At 41.4% G+C, this 19596-nt stretch overlaps 1 protein-coding gene across 8 annotated transcripts in view; it reads right to left on the bottom strand.

Annotated features, from left to right (window-relative positions):
• Nucleotides 1–19596, bottom strand: part of casz1 (castor zinc finger 1) — a 156463-nt gene that overhangs the window by 1959 nt on the left and 134908 nt on the right. For 5 of the 8 annotated variants that reach the window (XM_034877632.1, XM_034877629.1, XM_034877628.1 and 2 more), the window contains 5 exons: nucleotides 19070–19241; nucleotides 17364–17512; nucleotides 16188–16401; nucleotides 15033–15404; nucleotides 11532–14272 (listed from right to left, as the gene is read on the bottom strand). In XM_034877632.1, coding sequence (XP_034733523.1) covers nucleotides 12990–14272; nucleotides 15033–15404; nucleotides 16188–16401; nucleotides 17364–17512; nucleotides 19070–19241 — 2190 coding nt within the window. In that variant the 3' untranslated portion in view covers nucleotides 11532–12989. Of the gene's footprint in view, nucleotides 1–11261; nucleotides 14273–15032; nucleotides 15405–16187; nucleotides 16402–17363; nucleotides 17513–19069; nucleotides 19242–19596 lie in introns of those variants that run through there. The other 3 variants (XM_034877633.1, XM_034877634.1, XR_004657388.1) reach the window with 2 other exon arrangements.

Below are 19596 nucleotides of genomic sequence, written 5' to 3'. Positions count from 1 at the left end.
ACATGTATGTGTCATGCAGCTGGGAGCAATCTGATGTAATACTTGATTTGTGACAAGGCCTGTGGAACTCCACCAGTTCCTTTACCCCTTTGGAAATATCCCTTTACTCCTCTGGAATACTCATTTGGACTGACTTTATCAACATCTGCAGTGAAAGTCTGTTAACTATCTTTCAAGATGTTTTCATCTAAGTCCTACAATTATGTTTTCTCTTATATTCTATATTTTTGGTGTGTGTGAATTTTTTTAAACACACTAGCAGCGTGCCTGTAGGAAAGGCAAGGTCAGTCTGTTGGTTGGCCCACCAGTTTGGTCAAGACTGCTCTACTTCTTCACCTATTAAATGGACTGCCATGAAAGCATCATTCATGGTGCCCAGGGAATTAATCCTGACTTTGGTGATCCCCTGATCTTTTATCTAGTAACACCATTAAGTCAAAGCTTTCATTTATCAGTGAATTATCTCAACATCTACTGGGTGGATCGGTACAAAATGGAGTGCTGATATTAATGTTTACCGATGATACATTCTAATGACTTTGGTGATCCTAACTAATCCTCCTGCCCCACCACAAGGTTGACATTAGTTGTCTTGACTGCTATTGGATGGTGGACATTGCTGTGAAATTTAGCATGCTAACATGCAAAAATGACGATGGTGACCATAGTAAACATTGAGTCTGCTGAATGTCAGCATGTTGCGTTATTGTCATTGTGAGCATGTTAGCATGCTGACGCATTTAGTTCAAAGCGCCGCTGTGCCTGAGTTCAGCCTTAGAGAGACGCAAGTGTGGCTGTAGACTCTTAACCATGCAAAAAATATTCTACATAGGCTTATAGTTATGTGGGCTAGCAGGCCTTAAACCTTTCTCTGACTGATGCGTTTCCTCTTTCAGCAGTGAAAGTAAGTAAGCATGGGTCACCTCCAAAAGCTCTTTGCTGCTGTCTCTCTAAAAGCAGCTTCCCAGCACTGAGCAGTAGCTGAACACCGGCTCCTTCCTGGTAAAAAAGAGAACATTTGACAAGCCAAGGTCACCCGGGGGCTTTGACTGTATAAGGCTTCAATTGCTGGGCCCAGCGAACACTGCAAAGTCATAAAGCACTTTGTCATCACTCGCTATATAAACTCTCAACAATCAAGTGGGATCACATTCCCTCCCTGCCACTCTGTGTGGCCTGTGTCACTTGCTTTTCTGCTGGCTCTGTTTCAAATCCAAATGGAGTATGTGGATACTGGAAGGCTGTCATGTGGAAGGCTGTTGGGCCTCTCGAACCTGAAGGAAAGCTATACTCCAGTGCATTGGCAAGTGAAGGAAGGTGCAAGGGAGAAGCAGTGAGGGGAAAACAGTGGCAGGCTGTTAAAAAACAAGGAAGTGCGTACTGGCAGCATTTATGAATGGTCCAATAATGAGCCATCAGGAGCATGGTGGCCATGAGAACACAGAGGGAGACAAGAGGTAGAAAAAATGAATGTCTTGCACGGAGATTGGATTATCCGAGGGAAGGCCTGTCAGCCTGCTGAGGGACCGCGGCTGCAGGCGGCGCACGGGCAACAGGTGTGGCGCTTGTGCAAATTAGACTAATCACAAGGCCTGACTGTGGAACACCTGAAGCACGCTAGCGTGGGGGGGGGGGGGGGGGGGGGGGGGGGGGGGGGGGGAGTTCAAGCACTGTCTTTTTCATGGCTTTTTTATGGCTTGTTGCATTCACAATGGGGCTCATATATTGTTTACTATAGTCCCCTTGTAGAACTTGTACATAATCATTCTTGGTGTCTGCAGCAGTTCCTGTGACCTTGTGAAGCTCTACTGAGACACCGCGTTGCTCAAGTTAAATGCTAAGGTCAGCATGCTAACGTCCTCTCACATTGATGACGCTAACATGGTAACAAGTACAATGCTCACACTAAGTAGCTAAACACTATACAGCCGAGGCTGATAGGAATGCCCGCTATAAGCCTTGTGAGAGAATTGATGCATAAAGTAGGGTGGTCCGTGAAATTCACTGACCTTGTCCTCTAAAATTAGCATGGATTGTCACCGCGAAATACAACCCACATTTTCATGCCCTTAGTGAGGACAGCAAGTGAAAAAAAAATAATCCCAAAATCCCTCAGTGGACACCCAATGTCTTGTTTTGGAGGGTCTGCGGTACTCACAGAATTCTTCTGGTAACAGAAACCCACAGTGAATGATGGACGTTTTCTATTATTAGCATCAGCAGAATCTCCCCAACCTTTGCTTCTTCCATGCTACAAATATCACATTGCTGATGTATTCCATATTCAATTACTGAGTTTTAACCGAGCGGGGCTCTTTGAGCGGGGCTGTTCAGTGTCAACAACCATAATGTGGAAGATTAGCACACACATGATGCCCACCTGTTGCCCAGCTCTGTTTTATGAAGGTCACAGCTGTGATACTGAAACCGGTCTTTTTAAAGGCTCTGGTGAAATTTATGTGGGGGGCTGGTGATATTCGAGACATTTAACAGAAATGAAGCTGATTGTAATGCTTTAACTTTAAATGTTTTGTAACAGTTGTAACCAACAGCCAACAATACAAAACTCCCAAACTTTGACCTGCTCAAACCTGCAAAGAATTTTCTTCAGTCTCAGTCACACCACATGCATTTTAAATGCCACAGTTGTCAGATTTCTGTTAACCCTCACGCTATTTACCCTCATTCCCACCCAGACGATGCACACTACGTGGGGGCAGTTACATAAATGCTTTTTTCAAACTATGTTTTCATATCTAATATACAGTACTTAGTAAACTCAAAAAAGAAGGTCACAAGAAGTGTTGTTGTTACTCAGAGGCTCTTTAAAAAAGACAAAAAACGTTGTAGACCCCGGCTGTAGAGGATATCAATTAGGAAGTGAGTGGGAATTAATGTTGCAGAAGATTATACATTGAATCCGATATTGTTTAACAGTGAGACACTTATTTGCATTCTTTTCAAATACAGTTTTTCTTTATTTTAGTAACTGTTCTGTTCTCTGATTACAGCATTACAGCCCTTAACGTATTCACAAAAATTATACATATAGACATGTTTTCAGTTTTGCTTCCAAACATATTGTTTTATTTTATTATTTGACCTGTGACACTGCTAATTCAGAAATGAAACGAGTAACACTTCCTGCATTTTTTGACCATAGATATTGTTGTTTCTTCATGTGAATGAGACTTTTTTTAAGGCAGATTAATAGCGTGTGTGTGTGTGTGTGTGTGTGTGTGTGCGTGTGTGCGTGTGTGCGTGTGTGTCTGTTAAGCTTCCTCACATTGAGTAATTACTAACTTCCTTGTGTCGGTGTACAAACCAACAAACCACTTTAAGCCGCTTTGGGAGAAAATCATCATTTTCTTTCAGAGAAATTACACCGAAAAGGCTTTTACAGTATTAACATAAGAATGAGTCACAGAGTGCCAGAGTCAAACGGTTTTACAGCTCTGTCAAATGCTGTCCGCTGTGTGTTCCAGCCATCATCGCCGAGCAGAAACATCATGTTGGACCGTTCCAGCTTATTGTCAGCCAATATGCCAGGCTTTTTCCCTGAAAGAAAACGATCCCATTCCCCTCGGACTCACGTCAAATTAAGCAAATTTACAGCTTAGCACTTAACAATTCTCCGTTTGCCAAGAAAGCAGTAGCAGCGGGCCTCACTTGCCAGTTAGTGGTGCTGCGCTGTGGCAATTGAAGTGGAATGAGAATTACTCTGGCCTCAGAGAGAGTGCCAGGCCATTAGATTTCCTTTTTTTTGCTCCAAGCTCTCCCCTTTTCAATAGGACTTATAAAGTGATGAAACATTCCCACTCAGCTCTGGAGACCTCTGGTCCAATTCTGAAGCAAACTACTTGAAGGGTAATGGCCGCGTGGCTACGAGCCAGCCTGGATCAACTGTTTTATGCACTTGTTTCTGGTTGCAGTCTGCTACCAGTTGTTTGTTCTGCTGGCAAAGACGTGTTTAACTGCGGGAATGACTAATCTGCGGCAATAGGCAAACTTGCAAAGTAAAACAAATAAAACACAATGTTTGGTATTGCTTGGTAAACATTTATGTAACAGAGTTAACAGGAGGCTCGTTTTTTTCACAAGCTGTCTAAATGGCCAAAGCTGATCTTTCCACTGGATTCTGTTTTTGGTTGTAAGATGACAACTGCATGTTTAGCAAATAACATCTCCTCTGTAACATTACCCCCCCCCACCCCCCAATCCCCCCTTTGAAAATGTGTTTTTGAAACAGAGCTCACAGAAATACAGGAACTGTGTTTGTTCCCACACCAGCACACGTTCATTTGGAGCATGACGGCCACATTTGAGCTTGTGGTCAAAGACCTGAACACAGTAGCTTTTTCATTTTTAATCAAACATCCATCAGCATTTAAAAAGCACCAAGTGTTAAGTATCTGATTGTTTCTTCTAGAGATATCTTCTTTTCTAGGAAATAATGTATTTACAGTTTTAGGAAACTTCATCTTAAGGGCAAACTCATTATCTAAAATGCTACAATGTGAAGAAAAGTTTTAGCCCTGACTAATCAGCAACACCTTCACAGCTGTGATAACGTCATATGGATTCATTTTTTTTTCATTAGCCATGATGAGCATTGCAACCATTTTCTTCTGAGGACGAACGACCTCTACGATGAAACAAAAATAATGACGTTTTGTTAAAGAGAAGCGGATAATGTGGGTCATTACCATGACAATCTGATTTCAGTACTGTTGGCTTAACTTCTTTTCTGTGTGAATTGGCCCGAGTTGAATCCAGTTTTTCTGGTTTTTGAAGTAAATAACCACACCAGTGTTGTTTGTTTTCACAGACTGAATGTTCCAACAAAACCGTGAGAAGAATGCCTTTGTAATCTCTATGTCCCAACGGAAGAAAAATATGTTGAAAGACAAAGATTTGTAGATACACCACCCTCTAAAGAATGCAAGGTGTGTTTATGGAAAAAGGGAAGATGAAAAAACCTACCCAGCCAGAAACGAAACAGGTGTTGCGCAACAGAAAAAATCTGATTGAAAACATGCTGAGCACATACAGAAGTAGATTTGTGCTTCATGGGACCTTAAAAGGATAATTATATATTTGTGTATGTGGAGGAGGAAGGAACAGTTGTCTGACCAATGTCTACACTGTTGAAAAGCTTTACAACAACATATTCCCTTAGTGTGGTTGGATTTGAAATGTGGAGAATGTAAAACGGGTGGAAATCTCTTGTTTTTTCAGATCTTTGTACTGTACACCAGCTTTGATGTCTGATGTCTGAAACTATCTCATGTTATAGCTCAGACTTTCCTACGTATGGTTTTAACAATGCTTCTTACATAGAAAGGAAATTCTTGGTATTTTGGTCACTGTTATGCATATTTTTCCGCTACATTTTTATTGGTAAATGGCAACTTTCTATGCTGTTGCTGGAATTAAATCCGTATTGTAAGAATTGTGTTTTTTTTTTAATACTAGCTATTTTTAACAATAAAGGCCACCTCGACTGAAGCTTACTGACTTGAGATGACTACGTACACTACACTTAGATCCCCAAACAAAGATGCCAATACTCTCTCAGACCCCAGTCACACACGTCAAACAGCAGCACATCTAAATAGAGTCACATAAGGCAGAGCCGCATGTTCCTATGGCCCTGCATCCAATAAGGTCTTGTTAATGCTAAATTGGATGAGTGTGTGTTCAATTCTCCATTTCCTCAGAGGTGTCTCAGCAGCAACAGCTGCTACCAATGGCAAAGCAGCTTTTTTCACACAGCCCCCCTTTTCCTCCGTGTGACTGAGCTCTTTCCAAAATAAGCCCATACACATGCAAAAATAGATAAATGAACATCTATAGCAAAGGGCAGCAGATTTAAAGAGAGGTCTAACTGGGGCAGAGTGCTGAAAGAGACGAAGGGAAACATCTCATCCACAAACCTGAACTATAAACGAGCCAATGAAGCAGTAAAATGCTGATACGTGATATGGTGTGGGCCTGTGGGTCCTACCAACCACAAGCTGCACTGTCTGATGACAAAGATAGGAGAGACGGCAGGCCATTTATTGTATGTAAAAAAGCTTCTATAATTAATCTTGCAGTGTTGAGCTGAGCATTTTTTAGGATCCCTTAAATTAGTTTTTTTAAAGAGCGGTGACCAATACACAGTTGCCTCAAACACATATTTGGCATTTCTGTTTAACAATGACTTATTACTTATATAAGTGCGTTCCTATGGGATTATTGATCAAGATGGAGAGCATTCCCATGTGTTTCAACATGCGTTAACAGTCAAGACAGTTGTTTGATTGCAGAGTTTATAGTGTGAATATACAATACTGTGAATTGATGATAAAGCCCCTTATCTAGTAAATTTGGGTTAAAATGAGAGGACTCAAAATGTTCTACCAACTTGCAGTTGCAGATACACATTTAGCTTAGAATATGGACAAGAAGACAGTTGAAACTGCTACAAACACTAGCTAGGTGGTTTAAACTAGCCACAGTAGCTTGCACCCACTAGAGAAGGTTGGGAACCAATCACTAATTAAGTTGTCGTTGGGCCTCGTTTCAATCAAATTGTCAAGAAAATTTCAATTAATATAATATATAATAATTTTAAGAAAAGTGCAAGGTTTGGACTGATTTGGAATGAAAAAAAACTATAATACAGCGTAGTTTCTTCAGAGGTCTTCAGGAATTTGGTTCATTTGGGCAAATTTGGGTTGTTCTTTTATGTCAGCGAGTATTGTCCCTGCTTCATGCTGTCCAGAGACAAAGACACGTTATGGGACCATCAGCTGATCAGTCATGTGACTTAAATGTTTGCCAAGTCAGAACTTTGCCGCAAAGGTGCTCCCATATCCCGTTTAACCCTTGTATTGACTTCACTTTCGGGACCCTCTCGTATCCCTACCGTGACTTATTTGGGGTTTTAAAAATTCTGAAATAAATCTGTTAAAAATCTGTCTCTACTAGAACACAATTAAAAATGGAAGTGTGATTCGTTTTTTGTCATAAGGTATTCATGTTAAAAATCCACTATGGAAAATAACATAAGGGGTCATATCTAGAATAATTTTCTGAATTGAGTCAGGAATACATTGATTTTTAGGTAGAAAAAATGTATACTTAAAATTTGAAATGGGTCAATGTGACCCCAATACCATACAAGGGTTATACTCATCAACTCAAAAGGCAAAAAACACCTTTACTGAGCGTAGAAACATTTTTGTGCAATTGAAAAAGTTTAATCCAATTTTGCGATATCCACACAGCCTTTCTAATGATATACAGTACCTCAAAATGTGCATACAAATATGTGAATGGAAACATGGTTATTGGGTGATGAAAACTTCTTAAGCCGATCCTAAATCTGCATGAAATGATTTTTTTTTGGCCACTCTAGGGCAAAGGATACAAGCTGTGAACACAACACTAACGCATTGTCACAAGCAACACAAACAGTTGCTTATTTACACATCCAGTTGACAGATTTGGAGTTGTGTTCTGTTCGCCTGATGAATGTTAAGTCTAATATTTACTCTCATTTTAGCTCTGCTTTGGTCTCCACTAACTCTTGAGGGGATTTATCTGGATCTATAGCAGCGGAACACTCTATTATGTTCACCAGATAGTTGCTAACTTTCTGTCTGGCTTGGTGCTGAGCAGATAATGTGCGGAGGCCATAACACACACAGCGCTGCAGGTGATCATGTCAGCAGCCGGCACACTATAAAGTACACACAGTCCAAACAGACTCAGCCAATCAGAGCCTGTGTGCCTTTATTTTTATTATCTGAGGTTGTTTTGTTTTATTTTTATCTGAAAATATGACACCTGTACGCTCAAATATGTCCACAACATGGTGAAATGACACAATTACACACATGATCACCTTTTTCTGTTAGTTTCATGTAGCACCTTTAGCTCTAAAATAATGGATATGTATTGAAATGTGTATACCCACTGGCAGAGTTTTAGTAATTTTTATACACTATTTAGGTAAATACCATTATATTATTGTAATGCACATCTTCAGTTCTTTAAACCCAGTATCTGTCATTTTAAAATGTACCTCATGCATCTGATACCAGTAAAGTACACAGATTTCTTTTTGAATTAGCCTTTTCTTTTAGTCTGGCTATTACCAGACCAAGCTCAATCTTTTAATATTTAACTTGAGCGTTGAGGTTTGGGGAGTCCGCTCTGTATTTTATCTGCACATGAGGCAACGGGCATAGTTCAAATGACTGTACTCAAGTGGCTAGTCCTTCAACCAATCAGATCAACTATCCGGTTGACGGAGCAGCGACAGCCGGCCGCAAAATAAACAACAACAAGCTGCTTGCCGTTGCTTCCCTATCATCATCGTGTTAAACCCACCAATAGCGCGCCAGGTGGATAAGCCAGTTTCATTGGTTCCCCCAAAATTGTGAACGGAAGCAGGAGAATTAAATGTGCAGGTTTCCAGACTGTGCTGCAGGGCGAAAGCACATTTCTGGCAGAGTGGGCGGGGTTTACGCTTATTTTCTTGTACAATGCATCGATCAGATCTTAAATGTAATCTGGGTTTTTATACTTTCATCTGAACTTAAAATGTTCCATAATGTCATTTTTGGTTGTGTATGAAAATGAATTTGCCTTTACTTTTGTGCCTTTAACTTTTTGTTAACGCAGTGATGGACTGTCCTCACAGGTATTAATATAGTTTCATCTCGTCTTATATGATCACACTCTCTGGCTTCTTGGCTGGCACATTTTTCACTCTGAGCTTTTCCAGCTCTTCCTCTCTGCTTGTATTACTGCAGGACTCGGGAACAGGCAGGCGGTGAGTCCAGGGTGTGCAAATCTTCATAAATCCTTCCACAGTGGCTACCCTCTTCAGACTCCACTGTACAATATCTGTCTTCATCTAAGAGTGCACAGGCTCAGCCACCTGCTTTTTCTCTGTTTACCCCCTCCCTCCACGCTTTGTGAACTTAATAAAAGCTGCCATTAAGCAGCGCTTCATCTGTTTGGGCCCTAATCTGCCTTATAGGCGTCATGTGATCACATATGCAGTGCACACCTGTCGTGTGTGTTCCCAGCCCCGACTGTTGCGTCTCCACACTGCTCATTCTCTCACTCAACCTGTTCCTGGCACATCAACCCACTGCATGTCAACGTTGGCCGGCACACATGCACACATTGTTGGCACTTCTAATATATACGACCTGGTGTTATATTTTGAAAAAAGGCAGAAATTATACATCTGTTGAGAGATACATACTTTCATCGACATTCAAGAAGACAATGACACTGAAAACAGGCCTAAAGTCGTTCAGTATGTTTTTATTTCACTGAATGAAAAGCTCAATCTTTGCATAAGACATGCAGAAACAGGAAAAACATAAATATAGTACAATGAAGATAAACAGCACTTTATCCAAGTGGAAATAAGCAATATGACAAGAATGAATAGTAGTGCTGAGGGCAACAAATTCAAGTAGAGACTTTTAAAAAATTGCTTCATTGTCTACTTTTCATATAAAATGTCTCATGAGTCTAGCCAAATTGAACGCAAATGGAAGATGGCTTTTAGTCCAAAAGTGCAATATATTTTTACAAAGTCTAAAATGTTGCTCTGTTTATCCACTTCGCTGCAGTAAGCAGGAGGCTTTCATATTACGTTTTTCCCAGCAGTGGCAATACATTTCAGTTTATTTCCCCACCACTTTTTTATACCATCCTTTTTACTCTGTTAATTAAAACAGTAAAATGATCTGTCGTTTCGGCAGCAGCCTATGCAGGATTTGGAGGTCGTTTCCGTCTGGTTTTTGTGTAATATAATTTTCATGTTTATTCTTTTTTTCTGGTGGATTATATACAGGATGCCAGGTGGCTGACAGATGGTGATGACTTTACCCATTTTTTTCTTTTTTTTATTATTAAAAAAAACATCACAAGGAGGAAGGACAGGAACAGCTGTAGACGAAGGGACAGAGAGAGCCAGCACACTGGCCACTGGGTGACATGAGGGAGTGGGAGGAGAACCCAGCACATGGCTCAAGGCAAAAAAAATAAAAAATAAAGTGCCCTGTTAACACGGAACAAGACACAGAGAGCCATCTTGTTAGCAGTAGCAGGCCTCTAACTCTCCCTAATGGTCCTCGGCTCTGATCTTGTTCTCGCACCAAAATGACAAGCAAGAACGGGCGACCCAACAACAAATATTGTTGATTCCTTTACCTGCATAAATGCAGATGTTTGTTTTTTGTTTTCTTCAAATTCTGTGACAGAAAAGTGTCCCAGATGGATTTAAAGCAGAACAAAGCAGGGAAAAGGCGCACAAGGTCATGAAATATGAATCGAAGCTCAGAGCAGCTGGGACGGAGCCACAAGTCTGTGTTCTTACAGCCATGGCCTGTCTGTCTATCTCAGGGGGAGACAGACACACTCACACACACACACACACACACACACACACTTCAGTAGTGTCACTGAAAGATAGAAAAAGAGACAGAGAGATCGCTGCTGTGACCTTTTGCCCTGCTGTTATACAGCAGCACCTTTTCCCTCCACACGTGACCCAACATGTCCTCAGGCTGAAGCCCTACCAATCACTGCATGTGTATTGTTATTATAATTATAGTTTTTTATTTTCAACTTTTTACAAATCCTGCTATTTTACGAACGTACGCACGCGCACACACACACACATACACATACACAAAATTCAAGTGCACAATGTCTCGGCCCAAACAGTTATCTGATGAGAAAACAAAACAAACGTGACGCCTCTGCTTTGCACCAGAGTCCCCGGAGACAGTTGAGTCTGTGAACAAGGCATGCCCACAGCAAAGTAAATATAAACCAACAATTTCAATTAATGAGGAAAAAAAATAATCACACCAAAAAATGACAATGAATAAAACGAGACGTTAAATAAAACAGAAACATTGATTAATGAATTCCAACAAGTGTATTTAGTTTGAGCTTTTGACATAGTTGGATAAAGAAAAAATATATACTGCAAACATAACGGAATCAATGCTACAGTATGAACAATTTTTTTCCCAAAAATTGGGGTTAATAAAAAATTTCACGCACACAAGCAAACTATCATGAGGCTATTTGAATTTTTAACTTTTTATTATTCATTTCTCCTCTTAACGGTTTTCTTTTTAAAGGATGCTGTTCATCAAAGAGCATTTTGTTCATATATAGTTATTTTTTACAGAGGAAAATACTGTACAACCCTTTTTTTCTTATCATATATCAACATATGAAGGAATATCATCTACACACATTTATTCCCTATATTATGATTGCTTATTTCCAATGATAATTCATGATAAATGTGTCCACTTCTCGGTAGCACATATTTGCTCAACATAAACCCGAGGGTGGCTTTGACAGATTTATAATTTAGTACTACAGTAAGTGAGCATTGCAATGAACTTCTTAAGAATTCATTGCAAATCACAGTCCGTATTAGTGTTTCTCATCAGGGCACCGTTTTTTCTGGCACACCTAGTTCCTTTTTTCCCCTGAACTGTCGAATCACAGAAGCAAAATAAAAACCAGTCTTTAAATAAATCACAGAACAACAGTTCTTTGTCACACTAACATCTATTTGTGCATTAAAGCAAAAGTGAACTAAAACATCTTTAAAGCAAAATTCCCTGTTAAAAGATATATATCATTTTTTTCAGACGGTAAAAATGAACCTAAAAAGTGCAATAACACCCTAGAAATTTCTCATTGGAAGGTCACATAAATATTAAATAAAAACCGTTACAACAGGAGCTCAACCACAGCCATAGTGAATGGAAACAAAACGCCGTTGAGACATTTTCGGTCTGTAAATTTTCAACATAAAACACACTCCCTGACGCTACCTTTGGCGTCCCCCTTGCTCGGCATCTAAGTGACTCATCGCTTCCTCTGGTCAGTCTAATATCACCCCCCCCCCCCGCACATACACACACACACACACACACACACAGCCTTAATCTCCGGCCGTTAATCACAACCTCGCCTGCTTACAGATCGATATGCTTCTGACTAACAACACAACAAAACGACATTGTAATGCAAAGATGCAAATGGTAACAAAAATATTTTTAAATATGCTTATGAGTTATCATCAGTAATCATCGTGGTCAGCTAATATAAAAGTGCACTATCCACACCCAAACTTGATTCCTCTGCAGGGGGGTAAAATTACAAGGGCTAAGCTTGGTTTTGGTGCTGGTAGAATATTTCCAGCATAATGTCAGAGAACTGTTGAGAACAGCAGCTTGCTGGGAGACTGACCAAATATTTACTGGTCAATTCAATGTTATTGAGAACAAAAAAGCATCTAAGAGAGATGGGAACAAGCAAAAGGTAACTCCCTTTCCTCTCAGTGTTTTATAATAATAATTATTAATTATATTGATACAGAAAAAAAGATCAAATGTTTGAACGCATCCTGTTTCCCCTTAGTGATTCACGTCCCTTTTTCGGTGTATCCGAGGCCCTGCAGTTCATGTCGCCTGTGCCAGCAATTTCCTTTCGTGTATCATCGTTCACACACACTCACACACACTTACATATATAGTTATATAGAGAGATTTGTTTTTGTTTTTCTAACATTTTTCTTTTTTTATCCACACATAAAAGGTGAAAAAATTAAAATAAATTAAAGTCAAACATGCACGCACACAAAAAGACTGATGTGTAGTAAAATGCTTTACATTGCTGCCCCGTGTGTAAACCAGGGCCTAATTCTGTGTCTCCGTTCATATTTTTTAATGCATAATTGAATTAATAATGTTGGTCATCTTGTAAACATCACAATAAATCATTTCGGGCCGACATTTTTCTCCGCACTGTTGTTTTTTGTTGTCATGGGAAGTCTCTAAACATGATAAATGAGGCCACTTTCATTTTTGTTTGTTCATAGTACACAGAGTATTTCTTCAGTTCCTACAGTCACTGGTAGTTTTTTTTTTTTATTGTTTTTTTCATGGGTCAACGTCTTGCTTTTCCAGTCGGGAAGTATCAGTGTGGTTAACGGAGGATTCAAAACTCTCGCCATTGTCCTTTTCACCATCTGGCTCAGCCATTGAATCATCATTTGAGTCACTGTTGAGGTCTGCCTCCTCCTCTTCTTCCTCGTCCTCCTCCTCCTCATCATCTTCTTCTTCCTCCTCTGCATGCACCTCCTCCTCTGGCGACAGGTCATCTTCAGCCTCTCCAGATGTTCCTGTGGTGTCGTCCTGAGCTGCTGGCAGAGCCAGCTGGGTTGCCGAGTTGTGGCTAGATCGCGCTGCGTCGTGGTGCATTTTGTTGCTGAGGTCCAGTGAGTCGCTGAGACCCAGACCGGCTGCATTCTTCAGGAAGAACAGGGAGCTGCTGGTGTCAGTGCCCAGGTTGAGGGAGCCGTCCAGGCTGATGGAGGTCTGCGGGTACAGGTGGTTATACTCGGACCCGATGCCTTCTGTTGGGTAAAGCATGGAGGGAGCACTGCTGTTAATGCTGCGAGACAACCCGTAGAGGCCACTAGGTGAGGAAGTAGAAAGACCCATAGAGGTGGGAGGGACTGCAGACACACTTCCTCCCAGGTGGTGCATCCCTTCCTGTTTGGGCGACACAGACGGCAGCTCACCCCGCTCCTGCTTCTCGTGCTTTCTCTTGTGGGAGTCCATCTGAGACATGCCCACCACCGTGTGCTTACACTCAGGGAAGGTGCAGTGGAAGTGCGAGCACTTGAGCTTATATTTGCAGTCAGGAACTTCGCAATCAACACTGGAGCTAAACTGGCAGAAGCCAGCGGCGCTGATCACATCTTGCTTGCCGTGGTGTTTGCGGTGGGCTGTCACCTTGGTGCTGTCGGTGCAGCGGAAGCCGCAGCGCAGACAGTGGAAGTGGGTGCTGTTGCCCGAAAACTGGCAGTCGGGGAAGTTGCAGCTGAGTGACGATTTAAAGCGCTTGAAGTCGTCCAGGACCAGGTTGTCCACGCGGTCGTGGTGCTGCGCATGCTTGTACATGTGGGTGCGGCCGCAGAACTTGTAGCCACAGTTCTCACGTGTGCAGTGGTAGTGGGTCACCTTCAGAGAAAACTGGCAGCCTGAGTCCTTGCAGTTCTCGTAGAGGTCATAGCGCCTGAAGCCCTCCAGCATCATGCCCTCATCCAGCATCTTACGTGACGATGCAGTCTTGCGGCGCTTGCCGAATGGTGACATGTCCTCGATGATCCAAAAGCGCTTCTTTGCACCAGTGGCCGTGGGAATGGAAATGGTGTTGCCTGAAAGAAGGAAAGCAGCACATTAAGCAATAATCACTTGGTTCACAGAGTAAAACTACAAGCAAATGACATTGTAAGACCGTCCTGGTTAAAGCTCTAATGTGCGAGACTCAGCCAGAAGTGGTACACAGCTGAGTAAGTACAGAGAGCCACAATGTTTTTTATTCCTAATTCCCAGAATGATTAAAGGCCAAAGGAAAATGATAGATTGACTTTGGAACATGACACTTTTACAGGGTGTCTGCAGCCTCCAAACAGAGGCAGAGCTGTGGGTCTTAACCGACCCTCTTATCTCCATGTTGTTTTATGAGGGGCACCCACCTTTTGCTACACCCTAGGGTCACTGCTAATGATGTTATCCCTGTTCTGCAAGACAGGAAGCAGTGGGCCTCAATAAAACTTGAGACGTGATTAAAATAAGAGGCTGCCGATGCAGCCTTGTTAATGGAAGCTAAACAAGACTGAGGCTCCTTACTACAGGTGCCAAATGTACTGCCCTATCTTTAATTCCTAGTAATACTAAAAGTTAAAACACGCAAAGGTGTAGGTGAGGTAATTATACACATTTTGTTTCTGTTACTGTACCCACTCAGTAAGCATGCACATTTCTACATACTTTTTTATTTATGCATGCTGAAAAGACCCTTCCCGTCTTTCCACAACAATACTGCAGAGAAAGACTGAATCACACAGGTAAATACTGCACAGGACTCAATTGAGAGTGACACCTGCAGTGTTGGTTTGCGCCGGGGATAAGTACCTGCAGCATCCTGCACTATAGGGACGTCATTTTTAACCGGAGACGGAGTGGCAATGATGGGGCTGAAAGCTGGTGTGTTGGTTGGCATGACAACACTCCGAGTGGCTCCCAGAGAGGCGCTGAGCAGAGAGTATGACAGACAGGATGGAGAAAGGAGGTATGGGAGTGAGGAGAGAGGAGGTCGGAGAAGAGCAGGAGAGAGGGATGGGGCCTGGGACTGAAGGCCAGGCTGAAGAGAGGAGGGAGGAGGTGGTGGAGGAGGGGGGGGAGGAGGAGGAGGAGGAGGAGGAGGGGAATAAGGAGGTGCATTTTGGGTAGCGCTAGTGTCAGCTGGGGTAGTAGGAGCGGAAGTGGTGGCGAGCCAGCCTTGTCCTGGAGAGACAGGTTGACCAGAGAGAGTGAAGGACAGACAGGAGGGGAAGAAACACACATACAGGCACGCACGCAGACACACACACACACACACACAGACACACACAGAGGGATGTAGAGGTAAAAAGGGAAAGATAAAAGATAAGAGAATGATACAAAATGAGGTCCATTCAAGACAAGTAACCAAAACACCAGCCAAAACAACAATGATGAGAGTAGTGGATAATATTGGCAACACATGGAGAAGTGTGAAAATAGCAGGCAGGCTTAGACTTTGAAAAAAAGCAGAGTAGAATCCATTTATTCAGTAAGTTGAGGGAAAGGAGGCTGTTTCTTCTTTTCTTTCTCCCACAATTCAAACTACTAAAAGTGCTAAAGTAGACATAAAGCCACAGGGATGATCTCTGGCCAAAGGAAAATGTAATAAGCTACATACAGTGCAATAACTCAAACCACTGATGTACAAAATGGATGTTTTATGAGGATGACCAGGCAAACTGCAAAAGACCTTGTCCACAACTCGGAACATTAGAATACAGCATTGTCATCAACCTCGTACTGTGTATTATGACTGACGTGTCATTATGTTATTGATTCTAAGTCAAACTACTAAATCCCAAAATACCGAATTCAAGAAGGAAATGAGTGACGTATGAATTTTGATGCTGAATGTAGGAGTTGAAAACTTGTATTCACCTTTTTAACTAAGCTATTATATAATTATTATTATATATACATATACATGCTGACACCTGTCAGGTATTTTTCTTTGTATATTCTCACCTGCTGGAGAACCATCGTTGCCTACGGGTGTGCTGGTGCAGCTCCGGTCCTGGTTGGAGGACTCGGAGGAGAGGCCCAAGGGGCTGCCCCCTCCTCCCATGTAGTCCATGTAATCATCAGTCTCCTCCATGATGGTGGAGGAGAAACTAGAGTTCATCCCTGGATGGCTCCCTATCATGCTGGATGCATCTGCCCTCTGTCCAAGTGGCATCACCTGGAAAACAAACAACCTTTATCTGAAAAGGGACATCTGAAACAGTTGGATAATATAACGTGTCATTAATGCAGGTGTTGGCTCTTGGCATACAACCAAGCATTTCTGAAGGCGTCAAAAGTCTTCTAAAAGGATGAACTTCTGTCATTATAAGAAGGCTTTAAAATTAAAAAAAGAACAGGAGAGAACTAGAAAATCCACATGTTTAGATCAGTTTACGGTAAAGGAAGTACCACAGAGGTAATTTTAAGAAATGAAGTACACTGCACGGTGAAACTTTTCATCAAAAGAATGTCTGAGTGATTTGTCACTGACTGGTATGACAGGATATGAGCGGTACTCTTTTTTTTGCACCGAGTGAACTTACTTACTCTTTTTCCAGAATCTTACTCATAGAGCAGAAAGAACAATAAAAAAACAAAAAAACAAAAACAAACTAGGTGCATGACTCACACAATAGGTGAATCTAATTATTTTTTGCTTAAATAATACATTTAAAAAAATCTGTAATATATAAACCTGACAGAAAATCTGTTCTACCATTTGCAGTGAAACACTTACATTTTCTTTTTGACTTTCAATAACTAGATTTAACATGGCTTGTTGGAAGAAGACCTTTTTTTCTCATCTTCATTCAGCAAAAACCCCAACAACGGTATGTGTTTGCGGGAACGTAACATTTAAAATTACATGTAACTTCCTTTAAAAACTTCTGGGTATTTTTGGGCAAAAAAATCCATGAGCTTTAATAAAAGACACTAGATCTAAACATCTACACGGCATAAACACGCACAATACATTCTCGGTTTAATCCATCAGTAAAAGGGCGTGTGAGGTACTCAGCTTTGTTGGTATATGTTTTTATAAACTGCTTTGCACCTGTTTTAGTTCAGCCCATATTTTCAGATAATTACCCTTCACAGTTTGGGATGCGTCATTTGTCACAGTTTGAATGTTTGTACCTGGGACGGGACTCTGTCAAAATTCTTCCCCAGCATCCGCCTCATGTGTTTGCGAGCGTGTGAGGTCATCTGGTGCTTGAGCAGGAAGGAGAACTGGCAACCGTCGCGGATGCAGTGGAAGTGACTGTTGACTTGGTTATACTTACAACCTGCAAAGAGAAACCAGTAACCCTTTTTAAACTGTTCATTTGCTTATTCATTTATCTTTGGCTCATTGTGAGACGTCTGAGAAAAGCTACTGTGCTAAACGCAATATTATCATTGTGACGGTGTTATGATTAGATCAAAGGCGAAGTGAAATATTTTTAGTTTTTTTTTAATTTCTTGATATAGCTCTGACAAAAGAGGCATCGGTTTCAAAGTGTTTGGGAGTGTACATGTAGGAGGAATATTAGATCACTCCGGTGTCACACTGAGCAAGTCAAGGCTTCTGTGCACTAAACCTGTGGAGCTCTTTTATTACACTGACATGCTTTATTCAATTAGGAATTTACATAAATAAATTCTCATTTTCTGTGGACCAATAATGCACACACCCCTGCAAACCAAAGTAAATATACAATTATTACCATATTAAATTCATTTTTCAAAGTATCTCCATTGTCATTTTTCCTTTTGTACTCTATCGTGCGGCTGTCTGCTTCATATTCTTCTGTTCTTTTCTAGTGTTTTAACCGGTCTAGCTCTAATTGCTTTATGATTTCAAATTAAATGAATGTTCCGTTTTGTGCCTGTTAATCAAATACCATTATATAAAAGCAGGCAGAAATAATTGAAAGAGTAACATGCTGGGCAGGTGCTAGCATGTCAGTAACCATGGCACCCAGTTTAAGAGCACAACACGTCTGTGTCATCAAATAGCTTTTGCACACAGTGTTTTAACCACGCAAAGTTGAGCAAATAACAGTAACCCCCGTGACACGGAGGGCCTTTTGTGAGACAGAAACCAGGTAACATCATCAGCGGTGTTCAGTTTAATGTTGCTGCCATGGATACTGGCAACCCATCAATTCTTTATGACTGGAGTGTTAGCCATGGTAATCCTTTCTGTCCCCCCCCCCAGCCCAAACAATACAGTTGGCAGATCAGACTGGGGACAAAAAACAGCTGTTTAGGGCCTGTTTTTGTTTGCTTTGTTTCTGCGTTCTGAAAAGCTTGTGTAACCGCCTGAAAAAAACAGATCACTTTTAATTCATTTTGGTGTGATGGCAGCGGTGGCTGTGAGGCGCAGCTTCAGAAAACAAACAGGCTAAACCAGACAAGCCAGATAATTAACAAACACAAACCTAATTGCTCATTTCTGACAGGGGCAAAAGGAAGAAGAAAACAACCTGGATGTGATTGCCCCCTTTGATGTTATTGCTCATATAGGACAGGCAAGACTACCTCTGGGACTTGAGGTGCCATTGTGAATATGCAAAACACAGGAACAAAACCTATGAGGTAGACTAGTTTAATGCCTCTTAAACAACTTGCATAGCACGACACTGTATTTGCCAACACTGGTCTCTCTCCCTTTGTAAACACAGAGAATATCCTCTTGCAACAGCCACCGAAAATCAATCTACATCTTTCTCAATTTAACACCTTTAATCCACATGTCTCTCCTGGTAGAATATTAATAAAAGCTAGAGTGTTTATGCTGAAATGGCAAGGACAAAAAGAGACAGCAGCTCAAAACTTATACTATTATATTTTTTTCTTACCCAGCCGCCCACACTCCTCCCTCTTGGTGAAATATTTGAAGCCATTGGCGGCACGGCGATCTGCCTTCTCGTGCTTCTTGACGTGCCATGGCAGCTTGGTGGTGATGTTAGTGACAAAGTAGCAGCCAGGCCGCAGACAGTGATAGTGGCCCCTCATTCTAAACTCGCAGTGCTGCAGAAGAGACACATCATTTTGAATTTCATGAGTTAAATGTGGTGATTGTTGAAAGCCAAAGGAGTAGATCAATATTATATTATTTTACTTTAGTTAATACTTTCTTTTGTGTGCAAAGTTAAAGTGAACGCTACACAATCAACACCTCACAGGCTTCTCCTTTTTGGTCATTTGGAACATCCCACATTTCTAAGCACAATTATTTTTTTTCCCAGGCTTCCCACAAACACCCCTCCTTTCTAACATGTCTGTACACCATCATCTGTTTGTGAGACCCAGCTCCCAAAGGACTGGGCCAAATAAGATCTGCTCAGTTCAGGAGACGGAGAATAAGGGGAGGGGGGGGGGGGGG

This window comes from Etheostoma cragini, chromosome 7 (genome assembly GCF_013103735.1).
Source record: "Etheostoma cragini isolate CJK2018 chromosome 7, CSU_Ecrag_1.0, whole genome shotgun sequence".
In the NCBI taxonomy this organism is placed as follows: Eukaryota; Metazoa; Chordata; class Actinopteri; order Perciformes; family Percidae; genus Etheostoma; species Etheostoma cragini.
Note: the sequence above shows the minus strand (reverse complement) of the source record. Positions and strands in the feature narration are given on the sequence as shown.